This window comes from Anomalospiza imberbis, chromosome 25 (genome assembly GCF_031753505.1).
Source record: "Anomalospiza imberbis isolate Cuckoo-Finch-1a 21T00152 chromosome 25, ASM3175350v1, whole genome shotgun sequence".
Lineage (NCBI taxonomy): Eukaryota > Metazoa > Chordata > Aves > Passeriformes > Viduidae > Anomalospiza > Anomalospiza imberbis.
This window is the reverse complement of record NC_089705.1, coordinates 4,815,907-4,838,037: the sequence shown is the minus strand read 5'-3', so window position 1 is coordinate 4,838,037 and position 22,131 is coordinate 4,815,907. Positions and strand designations below refer to the sequence as shown.

Sequence of the window (22,131 nt, the reverse complement as noted above, 5' to 3'; positions counted from 1 at the left end):
AATCTCTCATTAATCCCTCAAGTTTACACCTAAAAGGGCAAAACAAAGTTGAGAATTTCTCCTGGAGTTTGGGAAACCAGGGAAATAAAAGCAGAGGGAAAAGCCCTGATGGATTTTTAGGAGTAGGCAAAGTGAAGTTTGGGAATCTTTATCCCATCCAAAAATTCAGGATTTCCATTCCAAATGGAGGGATTTTATCCATAATAAGGAATCTTTCAACCCAGCTTTCCCCTAAAAGGTTTGAGGGGGAATGAAAGGGAATTCTGGAATTCCAGACTAGTTTGGGTCCATTAAAAATGAAATAAAAGGGAATAAAAAGGTGGGAATGATGAGGGATTCGAGGCAAGGAGATGCTCCTAGAGCTCTGCCAGGAATTCCAAACCCTTGGACGCTGAGGCTGAAAGGAGGGACAGGGGTGAGAGTGCAAAACCCCACAAAGACCCCAAAATCCTTCAGATTTTCCAGCCTCAGATCCCCCAAAATTGGCATGGGAAGGGATCACCAGAAGAGGAGGGGGAAGTGTCAGAGCTTAATGAACCAGGAGTTAATTGGCACTAAAGGAGAAGTTGACAGCTGAGGGGGAAGGGAGAGCCAGGGAAGAGTTTCCTTGGATATTTTAGGATTTCTGGGAGCAGTGACTCCATCCCCCTCCAATTTGTGCTAAACTGGGTTTAATGACAGATTCCTCCCATTCCACAACTCCACCCTCCCCAGAAGCCACCGGGAAGGGGGGAACTGGAGCATCCAAGAGAAGGGGATGGGTTTGGGACGGCTACAGAAAAGTGGGAATATTTCAAAAAACGAGCAAATGGAATTTTCTACCTGTGTCCTGTCCCGTTTTCTATGTGTGTGGTCCTTTCTTAAATGTCAAACTCTTGTATTTTTGTGGTTTCTATCTGCGGGACCGACGGCTCTGAGGGCGCACGTTGTTTTGTAAAATATTCCTGACATTTTCCTTCCCAAAAAAAAAAAAAAAAAAAAAAACCAGAAAAAAAAAGGGGAGGAAAAGCTGAATTATTCACCTTTTAATTGGCTTTGCATGTACAGTATTGGGGCAGCAAGTGGAGATGATTAAAGCCAGCTTGAAAACTTTTTGCTTGTGCTTGAGTTGAGTTCTTCCCCCCCCCCACAAAAAAATCATCCCACAACCTCTCATGGATACTCAGGGAAAGAGGGGAATGGGATAAAACAGATAAAACATCTTTTTTTTTCCCCCCTGGAAAAAGCAGGTTTGATTTGAGGAAAGAAATCCCATAATGAACAAAAGATCCCACAAGCACCCCCAAACCTCCCTGCTTCCCAATTTCCCTCCAGCTTCCCAAGACAATTGGGGAGGGACAGGAAAAGGGGGAATGGGCAGGGTTGGGTGGGATTTGGGGATGAAATTCCTCCCTGAGAGGGTGAGGAGGGGCTGGGATGGAATTCCCAGGGAAGCTGTGGCTGCTTCACCCCTGGAAGTGTCCAAAGCCAGGTTGGAGAAATCTGGGATTGGGAAAGGAGCAGGGCGTGGAATGGGACCCAAACCATCCTGCAATTCCACGATTCTCTGATTTTTCCCTGTTCCTTCACATTTTTGGACGAGCCTCGACAAGGTTTTGTTGAACCCGAGTTTAAAATAGATGCAATAATGGAATTAAAGCTGGAATGAGATAATTTCATCCCAGCAGCTGCAGGAATTCTGCTCCACCTTCCCCCCATCCCAAAGCTGAGGGGTTTGTATATAAAAGTGTCAACTTTGGATTCTTCCAGGCCTGGCTGTGCTCCCTCAGCTCCCTGGCATTTGGGACACAGCCCAAGCCAGAGGGAATGTGGGCTGATTTTTGGGATGGAATGCCCTAAATTCCCACACCTGGAGTGACCACCAGCACCAGAGGAGTCCACTGCAATATTTTATTTGGGAATTTACATATCCACAGGAGAGAGCAGACCACAAGTCCGACTTCTTGCTGACTTTTGAAGCAGTTTTGGGTTCTACTGGAGATGAGAAAAGAAATCTGCCTAAGATTAAAATGTCCCAAGCGAGCCAGGAAAGGGGGGAACCAGGATTTTACACAGGAACAACAAGAAGAAGAATGAAACAAAACAGGAAAAAAAAAAAAAGAAAGAAAAAAAAGTATAAATTAGGATGTCAGAGTCATTTTTAAAAGTGTCAGAAAACTTGCACAGGGCTCTGGGCCCTGGAGAATTAACTCTGGTTAGATTGTTAAAAGTGAAATTCCATCAAATCCCAACACCAGCCAGAAAATTCACTCTGGAGTGCAAGTTTTTCACATTCCATCGGCTTTGCCCCCACCCCGGGCGAGATTCCTGCTTGCTCAGGGTGGGTGGGAGAGGGCTTTTCCCAAGGACTTTGGTTCCAAGGAGGGTGGGAGCAGGGAGAGCTCCGCTCGAGGGAGGAGGTAGCAAGGCTTGCTTGCCCCTGGGCTCGGCTTAAATCCAGTTCCTCAGCACCAAACGAGGTTCCCCCCTCCCCCCAAAAAAAAAAAAAAAAAAATCTAACACTGGAGTTGAAGTGAGAAATCCCAGCTTTCCGGGTGGGATTCAGTCCAGATTTCCCAGTCCCACGTGTGCCCAGGTGCCCAGCAGGGCATCAAGTGCTACCCAGGAGCTCTGGTGGAGCTTTGTGCAGGGAGGGAGCCCCTCCCCGTGTGCATTGACTGTGCTGAGGACGGGGCTGTGCTCGTGGCCTGGCCACCGAGCTGTCCCCGTGGCTGTGACAGTGGAAAGGCAGAGATGGAGCTCAGGGATGGAAAAAAAATTTCAGGTTGGGCCGGGTCCCCCGAACCTGAAAGCAAAAACCCTGAATGTCTCATGGAGCAGGTCTGGAGAACAGAACAAAGGCAGAAATGGTCACGTGCGAGCGAGGGCTCATTTCCACAGCGGGGAGCTGAGGGAGGGATTGCTGCCCTGGGCTCCTCCTCCTCCTCCCATGGACTGTCCATAGCCCATCATTCCGTTGGCTCCGTAGAAGTTCATCCCAGCCATCTGCTGGGTCATCTGCAAATGGGACAGGAGAGAGGTCAGAGCTGGGCCTTGGACACTGCCCGTGGCTCCCAAAAACCGCAGAGCCCTGAAGGGGAGCAGGGTGTGGCACCCCAGCAGGGGAGGACTTCAGGGTCCTCAGGACATCAGCAGGAATTTCTCCATGGAAAGGGTGGTCAGGCCTTGGAATTGCCCAGGGAATTCTGGAGTCCCCAGGAATGGGAGGATTTCAGGTTGGATGTCAGCAGGAATTTCTCCATGGAAAGGGTGGTCAGGCCTTGGAATTGCCCAGGGAATTTTGGAGCCCCCACCCCTGGAGGTGTCCATGGAAGATGAGGCTGGGATTGGACTCAACCTCAGAATTCTTTCCCAACCTGACCAATCCTGGGATTCTCCGGCTCTCCCACTTCCCCCCTCCCCCAACCCAAGTCAAGCCCAATTGAACCAATCCCACCCCAAGCACAAACCCCCGGAGATCCCCCTCATTCCCCCACCTCCCCACTCCCAAAAAAACCCTGGGAAAAGCCTCCAGGAGCCTCCCCCTCACCTGAGCGAGGTTCCACTGCAGCTGCTGCGTGGGCTGCACCCCGTACACGGCCTGGGGCACCGCGGCCACTCCGGCCACGTAGCCGGGCTGCTGGGCCCCCATCATCCCGTTGGGAACGCCCAGCACGTTGCCCACGTACCCCGCCGGAATGGCCACGGGCGCCACCATGCCAGGAGCTCCGGGCTGGGCCAGCATGCCCACGGATGGGGCCATCAAGCCCCCCATCATGCTGCTGGAAGGGGGCACTCCCGGGAAGGCGGGGTAGGGAGCGGCGGGATAGCCCAGCTGAGCCGGCGCCATGAACATCGCTCCTGGGAAAGGCAGGGAGGGAGCAGGGAAGGACGGGTCAGTTCAGGGGCTGGGATGTCAAAATTCCAGCCACAGTCTGCTTGGCATGTCCAGACTGAGCTGCTCCTTGGGCTGCTCACGGTCCTCAACAAAGCTGGAGAGGGAATTTGGGCAGGGACATGCAGGAATGGATTCCCAGTGCCAGAGGGTTGGGTTGGATATTGGGAGGGAATTCCTCCCTGATTCCCAGTGCCAGAGGGTTGGGTTGGATATTGGGATGGAATTCCTCCCTGATTCCCAGTGCCACAGGGTTGGGTTGGATATTGGGATGGAATTCCTCCCTGATTCCCAGTGCCAGAGGGTTGGGTTGGATACTGGGAGGGAATTTCCTCCCTGTGAGGGACTGGAATGGATTTCCCAGAGAAGCTGTGGCTGCCCCATCCCTGGAAATGTCCAAGGCCAGCTTGGAAAAGCTGGTTTTCCAATACCTGCTTGGAGCAACCTGGGATAATGGAAAGTGCGTGGCTGGAAAGGGATGAGCTTCACACTCCCTTCCCACCCACCCCATTCTGGGCTTCTCAGGGATCACCCACATTCCCACTTCTCCTGGAAGTTTGTCACCTCCCAGGACACCCCACCCACCCTCCCCGGTGCTCTCCAGGTCCCAGCTCACACCAGGGTTACCTTGTGCTGGCACCTGGGACGTTTGGGAGCCGTACAGGGACAGGATGGAGTCTTTGGAGAGCTGCTTCTTCCCCACTTCCTCCCCTTTGCCTCCGGGCTCCGGGAAGAGATTCAGATTTTCGGGAACGGAGCCGGCGCTTCCAGACGTTGGCATGGAGCCAACGACCTGGGACAAAGAGACAGGGTCAGGGCAAAACCCAGCACGAGGGGAAAATGGGGAATATCCATCCACACACAGGGACGTGCTGGGCTGATGGAAAAGGGAAATTCTTCATTCCTTAACATGGAAGAAGGAGATTTCAGGATTTAATTAAAGGAAATGTAGATGAAGCAAGGTTTAGGGCAGACAGTTGATGTGGGTGGTGAAACACTTCACAGCATTCCCAGATGTGGGAATGGAAGAGGGAGATTCTTCATTCTTCAGCATGGAAGAGGGAGATTTCAGGATTTAATTAAAGGAAATTTAGATGAAGCAAGGTTTAGGACAGACAGTTGATGCGTGTGGTGAAACTGTGGCACAGCATTCCCACATGTGGGAATGGGAGATTCTTCATTCTTTAACATGGAAGAAGGAGATTTCAGGATTTAATTAAAGGAAATTTAGATTAAGCAAGGCTTAGGGCAGACAGTTGATCTGTGTGGTAAAACAGTGGCACAGCATTCCCAGATGCGGGAATGGAAGAGGGAGATTCTTCATTCTTCAACACGGAAGAGGAAGATTTCAGGATTTAATTAAAGGAAATTTAGATTAAGCAAAGTTTTGGGCAGTTGATGTGTGTGGTGAAACACTTCACAGCATTCCCAGATGGATTCCCCATCCCTGGAAGTGTCCAAGGCCACGTTGGAGCACCTGGCAGAGTGCAAGATGTCCCTGCTCTTTAATGCCCCTTCCATCCCAAATTATCCCGTGGTTCTACCACACAACCAGGCTTTTCCAAGCTCTTTCCAAGCATTCCCAGCTCACCTTCCTGGAATCTGAGCTGGATCCCACGGATGCAAAGAGGTCCAGGTCCTTCTCCAGGCTGCTGGGCCGGCCGTTGGTGACGGGCGTTGTCACCGGAGCGTCTGGAGGGACAGAGATGTTCTGGATGTCGCCAGCCTGGGGACATCTCTGTGCCACCCCACCCACTGACCTGATCCCGACTTCCCTCACCCCTCTGGAGCTGGGAAGGGACTGAAGCAGGATTTGGGAAGTGCCCCTGGGTCCTGTTTGTCCCACAAAGCTCCAGCTGCTCCTGGAGCAGCACAGGTTCCAGGGTAAAGGGAAACACATGGAAAACTGTTCCCAAGCAGCTCGAGCTGAATATTCCAGCAGGATTCCTGGAATTGTTCACCCGACAGGGAAAATCAGCACTCAAATTCCCACCATTTCTACACCAATTTCTCTTACCCAGGCCCAGCAAGTCCATGACTGGCTCAGATTTGGGGGAACTTTTCCTGGATTGCTGCGTTTCGTCTTTCTTCTGAGGCTGGGGGAAAAGAAACAACACAAATCTTGTGCAGCTTTTGGGTTCACTCTGAAATGTCACTTGAGGCTTGATCGAGACTAACCCTTAAAATCCCTTTTTTCCCCCAGTGGATTTAAGTCAAAAAGAAAAGCAAAATTCTCTTTGCTCTTCCAAAATGAGAATCTCAGAGCGAATTTCAGAGCGAATTCAGAGTTTTTTATTGTCCCAATAGGTTGTCAAATCCAAGCAGGCTCTAAACTAGGGAGAAGCAGCTGCTGGAGTTGGAAAAACCAGCAGGGAATAGCTGGATTCCACCCTGCACATCTGCTCAGTATCTGGTGAGCAGAGCAAAACAAACTCCCACCAGCAACTCAAAGCACCCAGGGTGTGACTGAGGCCACAAAAATGCTCCCAGAGCAGGCTGGAATCCCTCTGCTCTGCCTCAGGGATGTCTCCACAGCTGCTTCAGGATTTTCTTCCTGATCTTACCATTTTCACCTTCTCAAAGATGATGGGTTCCAGTTTTCTTTCCGACTCATTGGTCCTTTTCCATTTGTCGTCCTTTTCTTTCTGTGAGGGGAAAAAAAAAAAAAATCACTGACATGAGGGGAAAAGTTCCTGGTTACACCAAGAAAAAGCTCTCACCTGGTGCTGTTATTGATCTGAAACCCCTCAGATCTAAAATCCCTCAGAAACAGCTGAATTTGAGGTAAAATTTGCATTTTTCCTGCTCTGAGGAAGGAGTTGGATAAAACCCCTTCCATGTCCTCCTCCAATCATTATCCCTGCAGATTTATTGCCTCCCGCTTCCATCCACACAAATCCAACAGCTCCAAGAGGGAAAAAATCAGGAATTTAAAGTTTTGTTGTCCTTTGCTTTCTGTGAGGGAAAAAGTTCCTGATTACACCAAGAAAAAACTCTCACCTGGTGCTGTTACTGATCTGAAACCCCTCAGATCTAAAATCTCTCAGAAACAGCTGAATTTAAGGTAAGTTTTTGCATTTTTCCAGCTCTGAGGAAGGAATTGGATAAAACCCTTCCAATACCTCCTCCAGTGTGAGATATCCATCCACACAAACCAATCAGTGAGATGAAGAAGAGGGAAGAAAACAGGAATTTAAGCCACCCAAAAACCTCCAACCCCCTGAGCTCTGCCATGTCTGTGATCCTGCTTTTTTTTATTTTTTTTATCTTGATAACCCGGAATCAGTTCCAGAATATTCTGAGCAAAATCCACTCAGCATCTTCAAATCTCAGTGCTGGGCAGGAATTCACTCCATGAAGTGCAAGCAGCCCTGGAGAAGGGATTGCCCCTGCCACAGGGAACATTTTAAGTGTTTTAATCACAATTTTAGGCCTCCAGACTCACCCTGAAGGCGGTGATGTCGATGCTTCTGTCCATGTATTTCTTCTTCTCATATTTATCCCGGATAAAACTCTCCACAGCTCTACAGCAGCTGGTTAAGGACAAAGGATTCCAGAATAGAAGCCTTATTTGACAGGGAGGAACAAGGTACAGGCTGTAACTAAATTAAATCATTGTTTAAAGAGCATTTCCAGCAGTAACTTTCTTAAAATAATTTACTGCTGGATCCCAACTCGGTTTTTGCCCCTGGGTTATTTCAGGTTATTTCAGTGCTATGAAAAGGGAATTAAATCAGGATTTAGCCGCTTGCTGTGTTTTCTCCACTGTTTTTTTTTGTTTTGTTTTGTTTGCCCCAAGCATCCCCTCAGCACGTTCAGCTCACCGGCACAGATCACAGTGGTCACAACGGGATCCTGCACCTCAAAAAGCACCTCAGGTACCAGATGAACTCAAAAAAATGAGGGTGGAAAGGTGCTTTTGTGGTTTTTTTTTTTTTTTTTTTTTCATTATATCCCTGCTTGCTCAGCATTCCTGCCAGGTGGGAGTTACAGCTGAAGCATTAAAAATTCCATCAGAGAATCCCAGCCTGGTTTGGGTTGGAAGGGACCTTGAATCCCACGGGCAGGGGCACTTTCCACTATCCCAGGTTGCTCCAAGCTCCATCCAGCCTGGGGAACACTTCCAGGGAAATCCATTCCAGCCCCTCCTCACCCTCACAGGGAGGAATTCCTTCCCAAAACCCCACCTCTCCCCACCCCCTTTATCCTGCCCTTTGTAAATCATCTCTCTCCATCTCTCTTGCAGCTCCTTCATGTCCTGGAAGGCCACAATTAGGTGTCCACGGAGCCTTTGGAAAATCCAACCCTCTCAATCCCTCCAAAACCTGCAGCTTTTGTGTTCACCCTGAAATGTCAGAGGTCTGAATGAGATTAACCCTTAAAATCCCTTTTTTCCAGTGGGATTTTTTCCATTCCAGTGCATTTTTTTTTCCATTTAAGCCAAAAACGAAAGCAAAATTCTCTCTGCTCTTCCAAAATGAGAATTTCAGAGCGAACATTTCCCTGTTTTTATTGCCCCAATAGGCTGGCCAAATCCAAGCAGGCTCTAAACTGGGGAGAAGCAGCTTCCTCCTGTGGTCACCTTGGTGTCCCAGTTCTCCAACCCAATTCCTTCATTCCCAATCCTTGCCCCAGGGAACTCCTCCTCCTTCTGGGAGGTTTAACCACACAGCTCCAGGATGGAAAAGCTCCATGTTTTTTCCAGGAAAAAAAAGGGATGCTGGTCTGTCTGGGGCCTCCGGAAGTTCTCGGGCAGGTAGGCTTCGTAGAGACGATTGGCTTTGCCATTCCCCATCTCCTGCACGCACTGAAATCCAAAAAAAATCCTTTGAAATTTTCCTTCCCTGGACATTAAAGCTCTCCCACAGCATCCCAGGCTGCCAGGGAAGAGAAATCAAGGGAAGGGAGATCCTCCTGAAAGCCACTCTTCGCCCCCAGGGGATCCTGAGGCAGCTGCTGCAATCCCCTCCCATCCCATTTGCCAATCCTAAGCAAATTTTAGTCCAAGGCAGGATAAATATCCCATTAGCAATCCAAAATCCCTCTGGAAGGAGAGGTGGGAAGCAGGGATTGGTAATTTAACAGCTCCTTGAGCTTTTCTCTCTGCTGCTTGTCCAGCCTGGAATGAGGACATTTTCCCTCCCACCTGGAATTCCTCTTCCTCCTCCACTCCCCCCCATTTTTTGGGCTATCCTAGCTTGGTTTATTTAAATTTATGAAGTTCCACTAACAAAAGAACCCTCAGTGTGTTATCCCAGCCCTTACCTGGATCTGTTCCTGTGTCCACTGGTCGAGGTTGACTGATTTGACCCTGGATATGTGAACTCCCAGGTTCCTGTGGATCCCAGCACAGCGGATGCAGATGAACACCCCAATATTCCAGGATGCCCATCGTGGCCCTGGGAAGAGACAGGAAAGTGTTTCCCACCAATCCAACCTTTTTTTTTTTTTTTTTTTTTTTTGGCCTGGAGCAACTGGGAAACTGCACCAAGTGAACTGGGATTGAGGCCTTTGGATTCTCATCCAGGCTGGGAACTGGAATTCCACATCAGCAGGATGCTCCCACTCGTTATCCTTGGGGATTTATTGCCTCCCTCTTCCATCCATAGAAACCAAACAGCTCCAAGAGGAAGAGGAAAGAAATTGGGGTTTTGAACAATTTTGTTGTCCTTTGCTTTCTGTGAGGGAAAAAATCACTGACATGAGGGAAAAAGTTCCTGACTACACCAGGAAAAAGCTCTCATCTTGTGCTGTTACTGATCTAAAAACCCTCAGAAATGGCTAAATTTGAGGTAAAAATTGCACTTTTCCTGCTCTGAGGAAGGAATTGGATAAAACCCTTCCAAGACCTCCTCCAATCATTATCCCTGCAGATTTATTGCCTCCCTCTTCCATCCACACAAGAAGAGGCAGGAAAACAGGAATTTAAGCCACCCAAAAACCTCCAACCCCCTGAGCTCTGCCATGTCTGTGATCCTGGTTTTTTTTCCTGGATAACCTGGAATCAGCTCCAGAAGATTCCCTACAGCAAAAAAAGAAAAAAAAAACCCCACTCAGCATCTTCAAATCTCCTCAGTGCAGGGCAGGAATTCCCAGCTGAGCCAGGACCAAGCACCAAGCCCAGGATTTGGCCCCAAAACCAATCCCAGCCCAAGGAATGATCAGCTCACTCCACAGTTTCCACGGCTCTGAGGGACATTCCCGGTTTTCATGCAGGACAGCTCCAAGGTGTGGATGGGAGATCATGCCAGGGATAAAAAAAAACACCCACAAGGGAAAGATTAAGGAGCTCAGATGGACTCGGTGCACCCAGGAATCCCAGCAGGGCATACAGAGACCCACAGGAATTCCCACCCCTCTCCCAGGCACACCAGACCCTCAATCCTGCTGAATATTTTAGGAATATTTTAAAATTAAGCCCCCTGCTCCCAGTCCAGGGTTCCAGCTCCCAGCACAAACTGGAGTCCCAGTGCATGAGAAGATGGGAAAGCACAGAATTAGGGATCAAGCAGCCTCCACCAGCCCTTTTCCCAGACATTCTTCTGGATGATGAAGAGTTATCCTGCTTTTCTTGCCACAGCTAAAATAGCAGAGCCTCAAGTTAATGAGAGGGAGGTGGGAGGGGGAAGAGGGGGAAAGTGTAATTTCGAAGCCCTAAAAAAGCAGTGCTGTATTTGAGATGCTGTTAACAGTTTAATTCCTATTCCTGAGGAAAGCCTGGAGCATCCTGAGGGATTTGGAGCTGATAATGCAATCAGGGACCCCTCCAGAACACAGGTATCCAACCTCTAACAGGTAACTCCAGCACCTCTTCCAGGGAATTCACTTAAAAAATGCCTTTATTAAGTTTCCTGGCCTTTCCTGCCACTATTTGCTGCTTTTTTTCCCTCTCCAGGAGTGGCCTCTGGGAATGATATCAATTTAATGGAGCTGAGAAATTCACTTCCCAGACACCCTTGCCTACACCTCAGTCCCTTTATTACCTCCTTCATTATCAGAACAAAACCCACAACTTCAGCACCACCTGATCACGCCCAAAAAATTGGGAATAGAACCCTTGGCCAGGATCCTTCCTGCGATTTTTACACCGAATTCTCTCCCAGATCCACCCCCAGGGCTCTAACGTGAGACTGCTGGAAGGATTATCATGAGATTCAAGGTTAGATTTAAACTCCAGATAAATTTAGCCTTGATAGGACTAAAAGGATTAATGGGCAGCTCCTGGAGTAATCAGCTCACTGGGTTTGTCACATGGAACGGCTCAAGCCACCACAACCTCCCACTAAAACATGACTCAGGGGTAGTGTCACCCCCTCCTGCTGCTCCAGTGTCCCCTCAGGGGTCTGGGACAACAAGGGAAGCACAGCTGGAATGTGCTGCAGCTCCTAAATCCAAGTTCTGGGAGAGCCAATATGGAGCAGCTTCCTTCTATTTAAATTGAAATGAATATTTAGAGCTTTTGAACTTCCCCCCCAGCAATAAACACATTATACAACCAGGGGTGAGCTGCTCCCTGGGGAGATTCCAGCTGGGATTTGGGTGTCCTTGCACAGCCAGAAGGTGCTGCAGGAAAGGGTTCAAATCTGCAGGGAATGGAGGAGTTGGGGGAGGTGGGGTTGGTTTTATGCAGGGATTGTGAGCCCAGCAGCTCAGGGCTCTGCTCTGTGACAGGAGGGACTCCAGAGCCACGCAGGGAGGAAATCTGGATTTTCCAAAATTGCCCCCTGAGCCTGCAGCCACAGCAAACCCTGGTGGGGTCAGTCAGATCCAACACCCTCCAGCATCCCCTTCCCAGACATCCAGCTTAACCAAACCAACACTTTAACCTTCAAATGCCTTCTAAAAATGTCTTTTCAAATGTCTCATAAAGCCCTGCGTTTGTGGGAGGGGGGAAGGGTTTGGTGCAGATGTAAACAACCTCCCACTTCCCTCTTTGGAGCAGCTCACACTGCAACATCTCCCACTAAAAATCTCCCTGCAAGTGCCCAGCAGCTCAGATTTTGCTTTTTAGGGCTTTTTGCAGGCATTTCCTCGGGGTTTCACAGCTCTTTTCAAGGTGATTTGACTCGAAAAAGCTCCAGGTGGCATCTCCAGATGTGACTTTCACCCCGTGCTGCTGCTTTTCGCTTCCCCAAAACCCAACCCCAGCATCTTCAGTGATAAAAGGGGCAAAAACGCCTGGCTTGAAGTTTAGGGGAACATTTTTTCTGAGAAAAATGGGTTTATACCAATAAATAACAAGAGGGCAGCTTTAATCAGCACTGCTGAGCTGCCTGGGGGAATTATCAGCCCTCACAAGAAGTGGGCACACCCTGACACCCACCACTAACTGAGGACAGGGACACCTCACCCTCCCGGCTCAGGGAATTATGGATTTATCTCCTAGAGAGTTGAGGACAAGGCCAACAGAAACACTCCACTCCTTAAACCACTAAAAAAAAAAAAAATTTGTTTCTTGAACAAATCCTCTGGTTGATGTTCTAAAATCAGTTTTCCTGAGGCTGAGCGCCCTCAGGTCAAAATGGAAATTCCCACATGGAAAATTGGGAGTTTGCTCCAGTGCCAGCCTTGCCTGGTGCTGCCACCACTTCTGGCTCAGCTTTAGGGGTGATTTTAATATCCATGGAAAGCAAAGTCATCATGGAAAGCAGAGCTGGCACCAAACTCTGCTTGAGTTTGTGGAGCTTCGCCTCAGGCCTGCACAAATCCCTCCTGGATCGAAGGAAACACCAATGTGGAGTTGGAATCAAGGAAACATCAATTTGGGGTAAGAATCAAGGAAACATCAATGTGGAGCAAGAATCAAGGAAACATCAGTTTGGGGTAAGAATCAAGGAAGCACCAAATTGGAGTAGGAATCAAGGAAGCACAAATTTGGAGTAGGAATCAAGGAAGCACCAATGTGGGGTAGGAATCAAGGAAACACCAATTTGGGGTAAGAATCAAGGAAAGACCAATTTGGGGTAGGAAACAAGGAAACATCAATTTGGGGTAAGAATCAAGGAAGCACCAAATTGGAGTAGGAATCAAAGAAACGCCAAATTGGAGTAGGAATCGAGGAAACGCCAATGTGGGGTAAGAAGCAAGGAAACATCAGTGTGGAGTAAGAATCAAGGAAACACCAATTTGGAGTAAAAATCAAGGAAAGACCAATTTGAAGTAAGAATCAAGGAAGCACAAATTTGGAGTAGGAGTCAAGGAAGCACCAATGTGGGGTAGGAATCAAGGAAACACCAATTTGGGGTAAGAAGCAAGGAAAGACCAATTTAGAATAGGAATCAAGGAAATATCTATTTGGGGTAAGAATCAAGGAAACACCAATTTGGAGTAGGAGTCAAGGAAGCACCAATGTGGGGTAGGAATCAAGGAAACACCAATTTGGGGTAAGAAGCAAGGAAAGACCAATTTAGAGTAGGAATCAAGGAAACACCGATGTGGAGTAAGAATCAAGGAAACACCAATGTGGAGTAGGAATCAAGGAAAGACCAATTTGGGGTAAGAATCAAGGAAACACCAATGTGGGGTAAGAATCAAGGAAACACCAATGTGGGGTAAGAATCAAGGAAGCACCAATGTGGAGTAGGAATCAAGGAAGCACCAATGTGGAGTAGGAATCAAGGAAGCACAAATTTGGGGTAAGAATCAAGGAAACACCAATTTGGGGTAAGAATCAAGAAAACACCAATGTGGAGTAGGAATCAAGGAAGCACCAATGTGGAGTAGGAATCAAGGAAGCACAAATTTGGGGTAAGAATCAAGGAAACACCAATGTGGGGTAAGAATCCCAACATTTCTCAGAGCCTGCATGCCCACTGAGCTCCGGCACAGGATTTGGGTTAGCTCAGGGCCCCCTGGGATGCGCTCCCAGCCTGGCAGGAGGATCACGAGCTCCAAAGCATCCCTTGCTCAGTGAATTTTCATTCCCAGCTCTCCTGAGCACTGAGTGCATTCCCAAGGGAGGAGGATCCAGCAGGGAGGGATTCAGTGCCCAGCCCCTGCTCCAGGAGACAATTCCAGAGCCTGTTTTACATCCCAGCCTGTCAAAATAAACTCCACATACCAAGCTGCTCGTGCCAGCTCCAGTCCCCATCTAAGCCCTGCTCATTAATGCTACAAGGGCTGCTGAATAATCTGAATGACTGAAAAGGATCCTAATTCCCTTTAAAACCCCCAGCCTAATTCCCTTTTCAACTCCCAGCCTGAGGAGCCTGCTCCAAATGAGTCACTTGCTCCAAGTTCACACCCTGGAGTGGTTTTAATTGAGAAATCCCGAGGGGATTCACTCCTCACCCTTTACTCAGGCACCAAATTCTGGCCCAAGCTCCTGAGGCAACTTTTTGCAGTAATAACTCTGCAGAAAGCATTTAAAAATAAACCAGGAGCTGGCTGCAAAACCACAGCTCCTTGGAAAAGGAGGAGCAGGACAAAGAGCTGCTTCCATGGGCAGGACTGAGGGAGCATCACAATCCAGAGCCTGATGAAATATTCCCCGTGGAAATGAGTAGGTTCCAGAGAAATGTGGATCCCAAAACTGCTCCATGCCTGTCTGTGGAGGAAAAGGGATGTGGGGAATTCTCCCTGGAGCAGGAGAATCCCTGCCAGGGGACATTCACACCCTCAGCTTCTCACCCCTCGAGTCCAAGCTGAATAATCCTCTTTTTTCCAGAGCCAAAGGAGGAAAGAAACCTAGGATCCAAAAGGTTCCTCTGCTGTGTGGTTTCCTGGTTCTGGAATGAAATTGCTCAAGGATTTACTGCCACTCATCCTGCTCAGAGCTGTCACAAAGCCTCTCTTGCAAAACAACTTCCTCTGCTCTTTGCTGGAAATGTCTGTTCTGCACTTCCAGGACTTTGGGGAACCCAAGGAAACTCTACAAACCCACTTAAACCAGCTTCAAGGCCTCTACATGAGGTTATTTATTTATTAACACTATTAGTAACCGAGCTAAGCGTGGATCCTGCTGCAGGGATCATGGATCCACTTCGGATTTGGGATTAATCCCAGATTTAGGCCCAGACTGAGAGATTTTTGCAGCTCTCGGGGGATGCTAAAGCCAAACCCTCACTTTAAACACACACAGAAGGTGTTTGATAAATATCTACACCTGATCAAGTAGTTTAACCACCCAAAAATTCAGCTTTATACCATCCTTTGAAAGAAGAAAGGGCTGTTTGGGGGTTTTATTTTCCTTTTTTTTTTTTTTTTCCCATACAGCAATTACAGGCCTCAACCACATTTTGCAAGAGAAACAAAGATGCTGGCTCTGATTTCTGCCAGAAAAGGCTTGAAATCTTCCAGTTTACCAAAAAAAAAAGAAAAAAAATCTAATATTTGAGGGCCTTGGTGCCTTGAAGCCCAAGATTTGTGTGGTTTTGGGTGAAGATGAGCAGCTTTCAGTGCAGCTTTAGCAGTGCTGCCATCGCGTTCTTTGAAGAGCAGGTGGAGGAAATGAAAATTTCTGTGAGCAGCAGGGTGGGGCTTTCCTGCTGCTGCAGAAAGTGGTGGTTGTTCCCCCAGTCAGTGAAAAGGTGACAGGGACAATTTCAAGCAGTGCTATCACCAGGATCCATGGAAAAAAGAACCAGGTGACACAGCGTAAAAATATAAATATACATCCAAAAAAAAAAAAAAAAAAAAAAAATCAGTCGATTCCACAAGGCATGGACTTCTTGTGGCATCATTTTTGGACCAAAACCACATCCTAGAAATTCCAGATTCTGAGGAGGCCTGGATTTCCATGAAATGCAAATAATTCAGGTGATAGGTGCACCTGGAAACAGAGCAGCAGGGTGGAAGCTCTGCCATCACTAAGTTGGACTTTGGATGCTGTAAATAGAATTTTGCTGCTTCTTAAGGTGTTTTTAATTTGTCACTTGGTGTTAAAAATATTTAGACTCTGTTTTCCAATTTAATTTGAGTTAAGGATGTTTTAGAAGCCACCAAGTCCTTAAAAAAGCTCTGAGTAGAGGAAGGTCCTGGGCCAGTTTTTGATGGATTGAGAATTTTTTCAGTATCTGGAGCTAAACATGATAATCATAATAATCTGAATTCATATCTTAATTATAATAATATTGATTTTCAGTATCATGAGCTAAACATCCCTTGAAATGCCCAGAGAATTTCCTTTTCTTTAAACCTACTCTAAACTAAACACCCAAAAAAAAAACCCACCAACAACTCACACCTGTAGCCCAGTGGGCTGGGCCTGGGCCACAACATTTCCAGCAGCAAAAAAACTAATAAAAAACTAAATAAACCAAACTACAGCCCAAAAAAAAAAATTTCTAAATTTATCTCTCTTAAAACAACAAAAAAAGTATTATTTAATATTATTTAAATTTTCTTATTTAATAAACAATTTTTCCACTTTTCCCCAAAAAAAATTTTTTTCCTGAACCAATTAAAAAAAAAAAAATCAATCTACTTTCTAAAAAAAAAACCCTTTAAAAGTTCTCTCCCAAATTTACCCTGAACCAAAACAAATACAAAGGGTCAGGAAGGAATGACATACATTACAAAAACAGGGATAAACCAATTTAATAAGGCCCAGGCAAATCCAGCCTTGCACTACAGCTCCTCCTAAAAGCTCCAATTTTGTCCCAGATTTCCTGGGACACAGGGAACAATCACTACCAGGGACCAACCTGCAGGAGCCCTGAGCTATTCCTGACTTTTTGGTTGCTTTCAAGACCTACTTTGCATTTTGGAGCACGAGCTCCCTTCGCACTGCAGCTGCCATTCCTTACGTAACTCCTGGCAGTTTCTATAGGAACAAACTTTTACTCCAGCTGGGAATCATGTGGCTTTTTTTTTTTTGTTGTTGTTTTTGTTGTTTTGTTGGTTTTTTTTTTTTTTTTTTTTTTTTTTTTTGGGTGGGAGCTTTCTTTGCCCACCTCCACTCCCCAGGTGGGTCAGCACAGAGAGCCCAGGTGCTGCTGCTCTGAGGATTATCCCTATTTCTGGCAGCTGTAGGGCCACAGATCCCAGTGTGACTCAGAGCTCTGCTTAAAAGGGATCTTCCTACAACTAATTCCACACTAAATCCCTGTTGGGAACACTGATGCTTTTTTCCCCCTTGCTTAAGTGGGAAGTTACAGCTCCAGGCAGGCTCAGGGTGGACAGAGCTGTGTCCTCTCCCAGTTTTACCCTGCTGAGGTGAAGATTCCAGAGGGATAAAGTGAATTTTTTCCACTCCATTTGTGCACAAAGCTCGCAGATCTGAACTGGGAAGAGCAGAAAAGCAGAATAATGGAAGATCCCAGAATATTGTGGCTACAGCTGAGGGTCCAAATGAACACACAACCCACGTGCATCCCTCTGGCAAGATTCCCTCACCTAAGGCTGAGCTTTCTCCTCATCCCAGATTTCCAAAGCCGAGCTGAGCAGTTCCAGCCCCACCACTTTGGGTTTTTGAAGGCACAGGCTGCACCACTCCCCCTCCAGCAGCACTGCCATCCTGATCCTCCTTCCTCCCATGCAGCTGTTCCAGCAGCTATTTAAAAAGTTCCTCTTGGAATTGCTCTGACTGCAAAGGAAATTCAGCTGCAGCTCAAGAGGCTGCTGGAGGAGGAGGAGTTGAGTCACGCAGATTTTCAGGGAATATTTGGTTTGGATTAACAGGAGTTAGGCTGGACTAAAGCAGCTCCCCCATAAGATAATTCCCAAATTCCACTGGAAGTCAGCCTCCCCATACCACCTACTCCAGCCCCAAATTTTCCCCATTCCCACCCCATATTTACCCACCTCTGGGCAGGGATTTCCCCAATCCTACACCTTTTTTTTTGTTTGTTTTTGGTGACGAATTAACCTGGATTTATGCCGTGTTCAGCAGCACTTCTCCCATCTAATCCCTCGGGATACAAGGGACGGATTAAGGCCTGGAACCCACGGATCTCACAAGACAAAGGGATGAAGGGAAGAGCCAGACAAACCAGGGGGAGCACAGGGCAACCTGAACCTCTGGGCTGTGCTCCCGCTCCGACGTCACCAGCCCGGGATCCACGGAGCCTGCTGGATGCATGGATGGGACTGGAGAGCAGAGGGAAGAGTTTGGGAGAAGGAGAGAACCAAACACAATTAGCTGGGGGCAGCAGAGCAGCTGTAGAGGCAGCAGTGAATCCACTCCGTGGCGCTCAATGGGAATTTTCCAAGTCCTGATGGAGATTCCACCTCATCCCTCCCTCCCTCGGCCATCCCAGCTCCAGGCTCCCACATTCCAAGCAAGGAATGTGCTGCTGGATGCTCAGCTTAGGCTGTGCAGCAGCCCTGTTATCTCTCACACACACAGAGCAGCAGCACCGTGGCCACCTTTGGAATGGCACCAGGAAGAAAGATCCCACCTGCCCAGCAAGTGCTGCTATCTCCAGGTGTTTTTCCAAGTGATTCCCACAGTGAAAGACCTCCAAGGAGAGGATTAGTACTCAGCAGTGCCCACCCTGCCCTGGCTCAGCTCTCCCAGTTCCCCCAAACACGAGGCTGGCAACAGAAAGAGGAAGAGAGTGAGGAGATTTCACCCAATTTCCTGCAAAACAAGAGCTCTGAGCAGGGCTTGCTGCAGCAGCAGCAGCAAAACCACCCTGAGATTTCACAGAACCTCACGCTGGCTCGGGTGGGAAGGACCTTAAAGCTCATTTAATTCCACCTCTGCCATGGGCAAGGGACACTTCCCACTGTCCCAGGTTGCTCAGCTTTGCTTCCAGACACCCCTGGAAGTGTTGAGGGCACCACCTGGAGCCACCACGGGGCTCCCTTCCATAGGCAGAGTGGAATGTTGGAGCTGTTCCAGGAGGAACATCAGGACTTCCTTGGCATCAGAGCTGGGAGAGCCCCACGTTCACCAAAATTACCCAAACTGCCCAAAAACTGCAGCACATCCCTGGAACTCTGGGCAGAGATAGCTCCAATCACCAAAAGCACCAAAACCACCCCAAAAATGCAGGAACTCCTTGGAGCTCTGGGCAGAGCCAGCTCCAATCACCAAAAGCACCAAAACTGCCCCAAAACTGCAGCAGTTCCTTGAAGCTCTGAGCAGAAACAGCTCCATTCACCAAAACCGCCCCAAAACTGCAAGAATTCCCTGGAACTCTGGGCAGAGACAGCTCCATTCACCAAAAGTACCAAAACTGCCCCAAAACTGCAGCAATTCGCCTTGGAGCTCCGGGCAGAGACAGCTCCCATGGCACCACATTGATCAAAAGTACCAAAACTGCCCCAGAATTGCAGGAATTCCCTGGAACTCTGAGCAGGGACAGCTCCTGTGGCCTGGAGGAGTTTTCCTACTTCCAGGAATCTCATTAGTGCAGGGGCTAATTAGTGGATCAGATAACTGGGGACAACCCCAGCCCGCTCTCCAGGATTGGTGCAACCCACACTCCCAGAAAAGAGCATTTTCCAGCTTTGGGAAGGCTGAACTCCATGCTAGAGCTTCACTGTAATGATAATAATTAATTACCTGGAATCCTACACTTCCAGAACGTGCTGTGACCAGGAGAAGCTCCACCAAGCCCGTCACCCTGAGCTGTGGGGTTGAATTTATTCCCATTTTGGTGGAATTTGCTCTCTTAGGCCCGGGAAGCTGAGATAAAGGAGCTATTTCTGCCCTCGGGGCTGGCAGGAGGTGCCAAGAGATAAAGGATTGGCACCAGGGAGGAACATCCTGATCTCCACCACCACCTTCACCCCAAAGCCAGGTGTGCTCCAGGCAGGTGGGAAGGATGAGGTTATTGTGGTTTAGGGTGAAAAGAAATCCTAATTATCCAATTCTGAACGTTGTTCACGGGGGCTGTGCAGTTTTTGAGGTCACACTGAGGTGACCAAGCCCTTTGTTTACAGATGGATTTGGCCAATCCCTCCTCCAAGTTCAATTCCAGCAGCTCTTGGGAAATGAGGCTCAAGTCCAGATCTCCAAGTGATTATGGCAGCTCATTAAAACAGGATTTTGGGCAACTTTAACTCTTTTGCTGCAGGAAAACAAAGCAGCAACCACAGAGCAGCACCAGGGGACAAGGAACAGTTTCATTCCTTTGTTTTATCTTCTGGAATTCAAACATTTCCTCTTTCAGATAGACCAGGGTCATAACACGCCTTGGAATCAGGAAAAACATGGAATGGTTTGGGTTGGGAGGGACCTTAAAGCTCGTCCTGTCCTTCCACTGTCCCAGGCTGGCCTTGAACAATTCCAGGGCTGGGGCAGCCACAGATTCCTGTGCCAGGGTCTCACCACCCTCACAGGGAAAAACCAGGTGGGAAAGGAGGACAAAAACGTGGAATTCCTCCAGTGCTCGGTGGTGAGGTTACAGCTCCTTCCCTGTGCCTGCAGCACGCAGGGCAGACATTCCAGCCCCAGGTGACAGGAGGTGACTCCTCAGCTGGAATTCCCTCAATTCCACAGCGCCCGGCTTTTCCAGGTCCCTCTTCTTCCCCCTTCAGGGGAGGCCCCCAGCACTCCGGGCTGTTTCCCGGGATTCCCACAGGGAGATCTGGGGCCGTTCCCTCCCCATCTCCCCCCGGCTTCCAGAGGCACCGGGAACCGCAGCTCCTCCAGCAGCGCCTCCCGGTGCGACTCGCACCAAACCCAGCTGTGCTGCAGCCAAAAACCTGGGGGTTTTCTGCCGAAAACCGCCGCGTTCTTCCCCCCAAAACCACCCTATTCTCGTGCCCCAAACCACCTTATTCTCCCTCTCAAACCACAGAGTTCTTCCCCCTAAAACTATCGGGTTTTTTCCACCAAAACCACCCTCTTCTCGCCCCAAAAACCACCCTGCTCTCGATCCCAAAAACCACCCCGTTCTCTGCCCCAAACCCACCGCGTTCTCTGCCCCCAAACCCACCCCGTTCTCTGCCCCCAAACCCACCCCGTTCTCTGCCCCCAAACCCACCCCGTTCTCTGCCCCCAAACCCACCCCGTTCTCTGCCCCCAAACCCACCCCGTTCTGGCCCCCAAACCCACCCCGTTCTCTGCCCCCAAACCCACCCCGTTCTGGCCCCCAAACCCACCCCGTTCTGGCCCCCAAACCCACCCCGTTCTCTGCCCCAAACCCACCCCGTTCTGGCCCCCAAACCCACCCCGTTCTGGCCCCCAAACCCACCCCGTTCTCTGCCCCAAACCCACCCCGTTCTCTGCCTCAAACCCACCCCGTTCTCGGCCCCAAACCCACCCCGTTCTCTGCCCCAAACCCACCCCATTCTGGCCCCCAAACCCACCCCGTTCTCGGCCCCCAAACCCACCCCGTTCTCGGCCCCAAACCCACCCCGTTCTCGGCCCCAAACCCACCCCGTTCTCTGCCCCAAACCCACCCCGTTCTCTGCCCCAAACCCACCCCGTTCTGGCCCCCAAACCCACCCCGTTCTCTGCCCCAAACCCACCCCGTTCTGGCCCCCAAACCCACCCCGTTCTGGCCCCCAAACCCACCCCGTTCTGGCCCCCAAACCCACCCCGTTCTGGCCCCCAAACCCCACCGTTTTCTCCTCCATCCCCCGCGCTGGTTCAGCCCCTGCCCCCGCACAACCCCCGTAACCGCCGGGCCAGCACCGTTGTCCCCCCGCCACCACCGGAGCGCTCCCCTCTGGCGGAAACAGCGCGGGGCCCAGCCCCACCAGACCCAACGGAGGTGCCCGAGAGAGAGCACCGAGCGGCGAGGCCGGTGGGGGGGGGCACCACGGGGGTGCATCCGGTGCGGCGCGGGCTCAGCGGGCCCCGCCGCCCATCCGCGCTACCTTTGGCCTGGCAGTCGGCGCAGAACTTGTTCTCGTCCTCGGCCAGCAGCCCGGCCAGCACCGCCTGGTAGCGCTCCACGTCCCGCACCGATTTTCCCGTCATGGCGCGGCCGGCGCTGCCCGCCCGCGGGTCACGGCCGGCCCGCCCGCTTCCTGCTTCCGCTATGGGCGGGGCTACAGCCGGGGGAGGAGCCAATCAGCGCCGGCCCCGCGCGGGAACGCCTCCCCCGCGCCCCGCCGGTGCTGAGCGCTGATTGGCTGCGGCGCGCGGGAGGGGGCCAATAGGGAGAGAGGGGCGGGGCCAGCGAGGGTATGAATGGGGAGGGTCACGTGATGAGAGTGGGGGGTGTGGGGACAATGGGGGGACAGAGGTGATGGCCTGGGGGGCTGAGGGTGCTGGGTGTGGGGGTTTGGGGGGCCCTGGGGTGCTGGGTGTGGGGTTTTGGGGGGCTCAGGGGTGCTGGGTGTGGGGTTTTGGGGGGCCCTGGGGTGCTGGGTGTGGGGTTTTGGGGGGCCCTGGGGTGCTCAGGGGTACAGAGGTG

The 22,131-nt window shown here is 49.9% G+C and overlaps 1 protein-coding gene and 1 long non-coding RNA gene across 2 annotated transcripts; one reads left to right on the top strand and one right to left on the bottom strand.

The window, feature by feature from the left end:
• Positions 1-1,876: 1,876 nt before the first annotated feature.
• Positions 1,877-21,754, bottom strand: SMAP2 (small ArfGAP2). Its single transcript, XM_068172618.1, has 10 exons — positions 21,590-21,754; positions 9,140-9,273; positions 8,596-8,681; positions 7,320-7,398; positions 6,439-6,519; positions 5,892-5,970; positions 5,466-5,566; positions 4,502-4,667; positions 3,530-3,840; positions 1,877-2,997 (listed from the first exon to the last, which is right to left on the bottom strand). The coding sequence occupies exons 1-10, from the start codon at positions 21,690-21,692 to the stop codon at positions 2,869-2,871; spliced, it is 1,269 nt and encodes a 422-aa protein (XP_068028719.1). The 5' UTR covers positions 21,693-21,754; the 3' UTR covers positions 1,877-2,868.
• Positions 6,527-9,815, top strand: LOC137462365 (uncharacterized). The gene is made up of 2 exons (XR_010993677.1): positions 6,527-6,938; positions 9,667-9,815. It is a non-coding gene; the product is annotated as an uncharacterized lncRNA (long non-coding RNA).
• Positions 21,755-22,131: the final 377 nt, after the last annotated feature.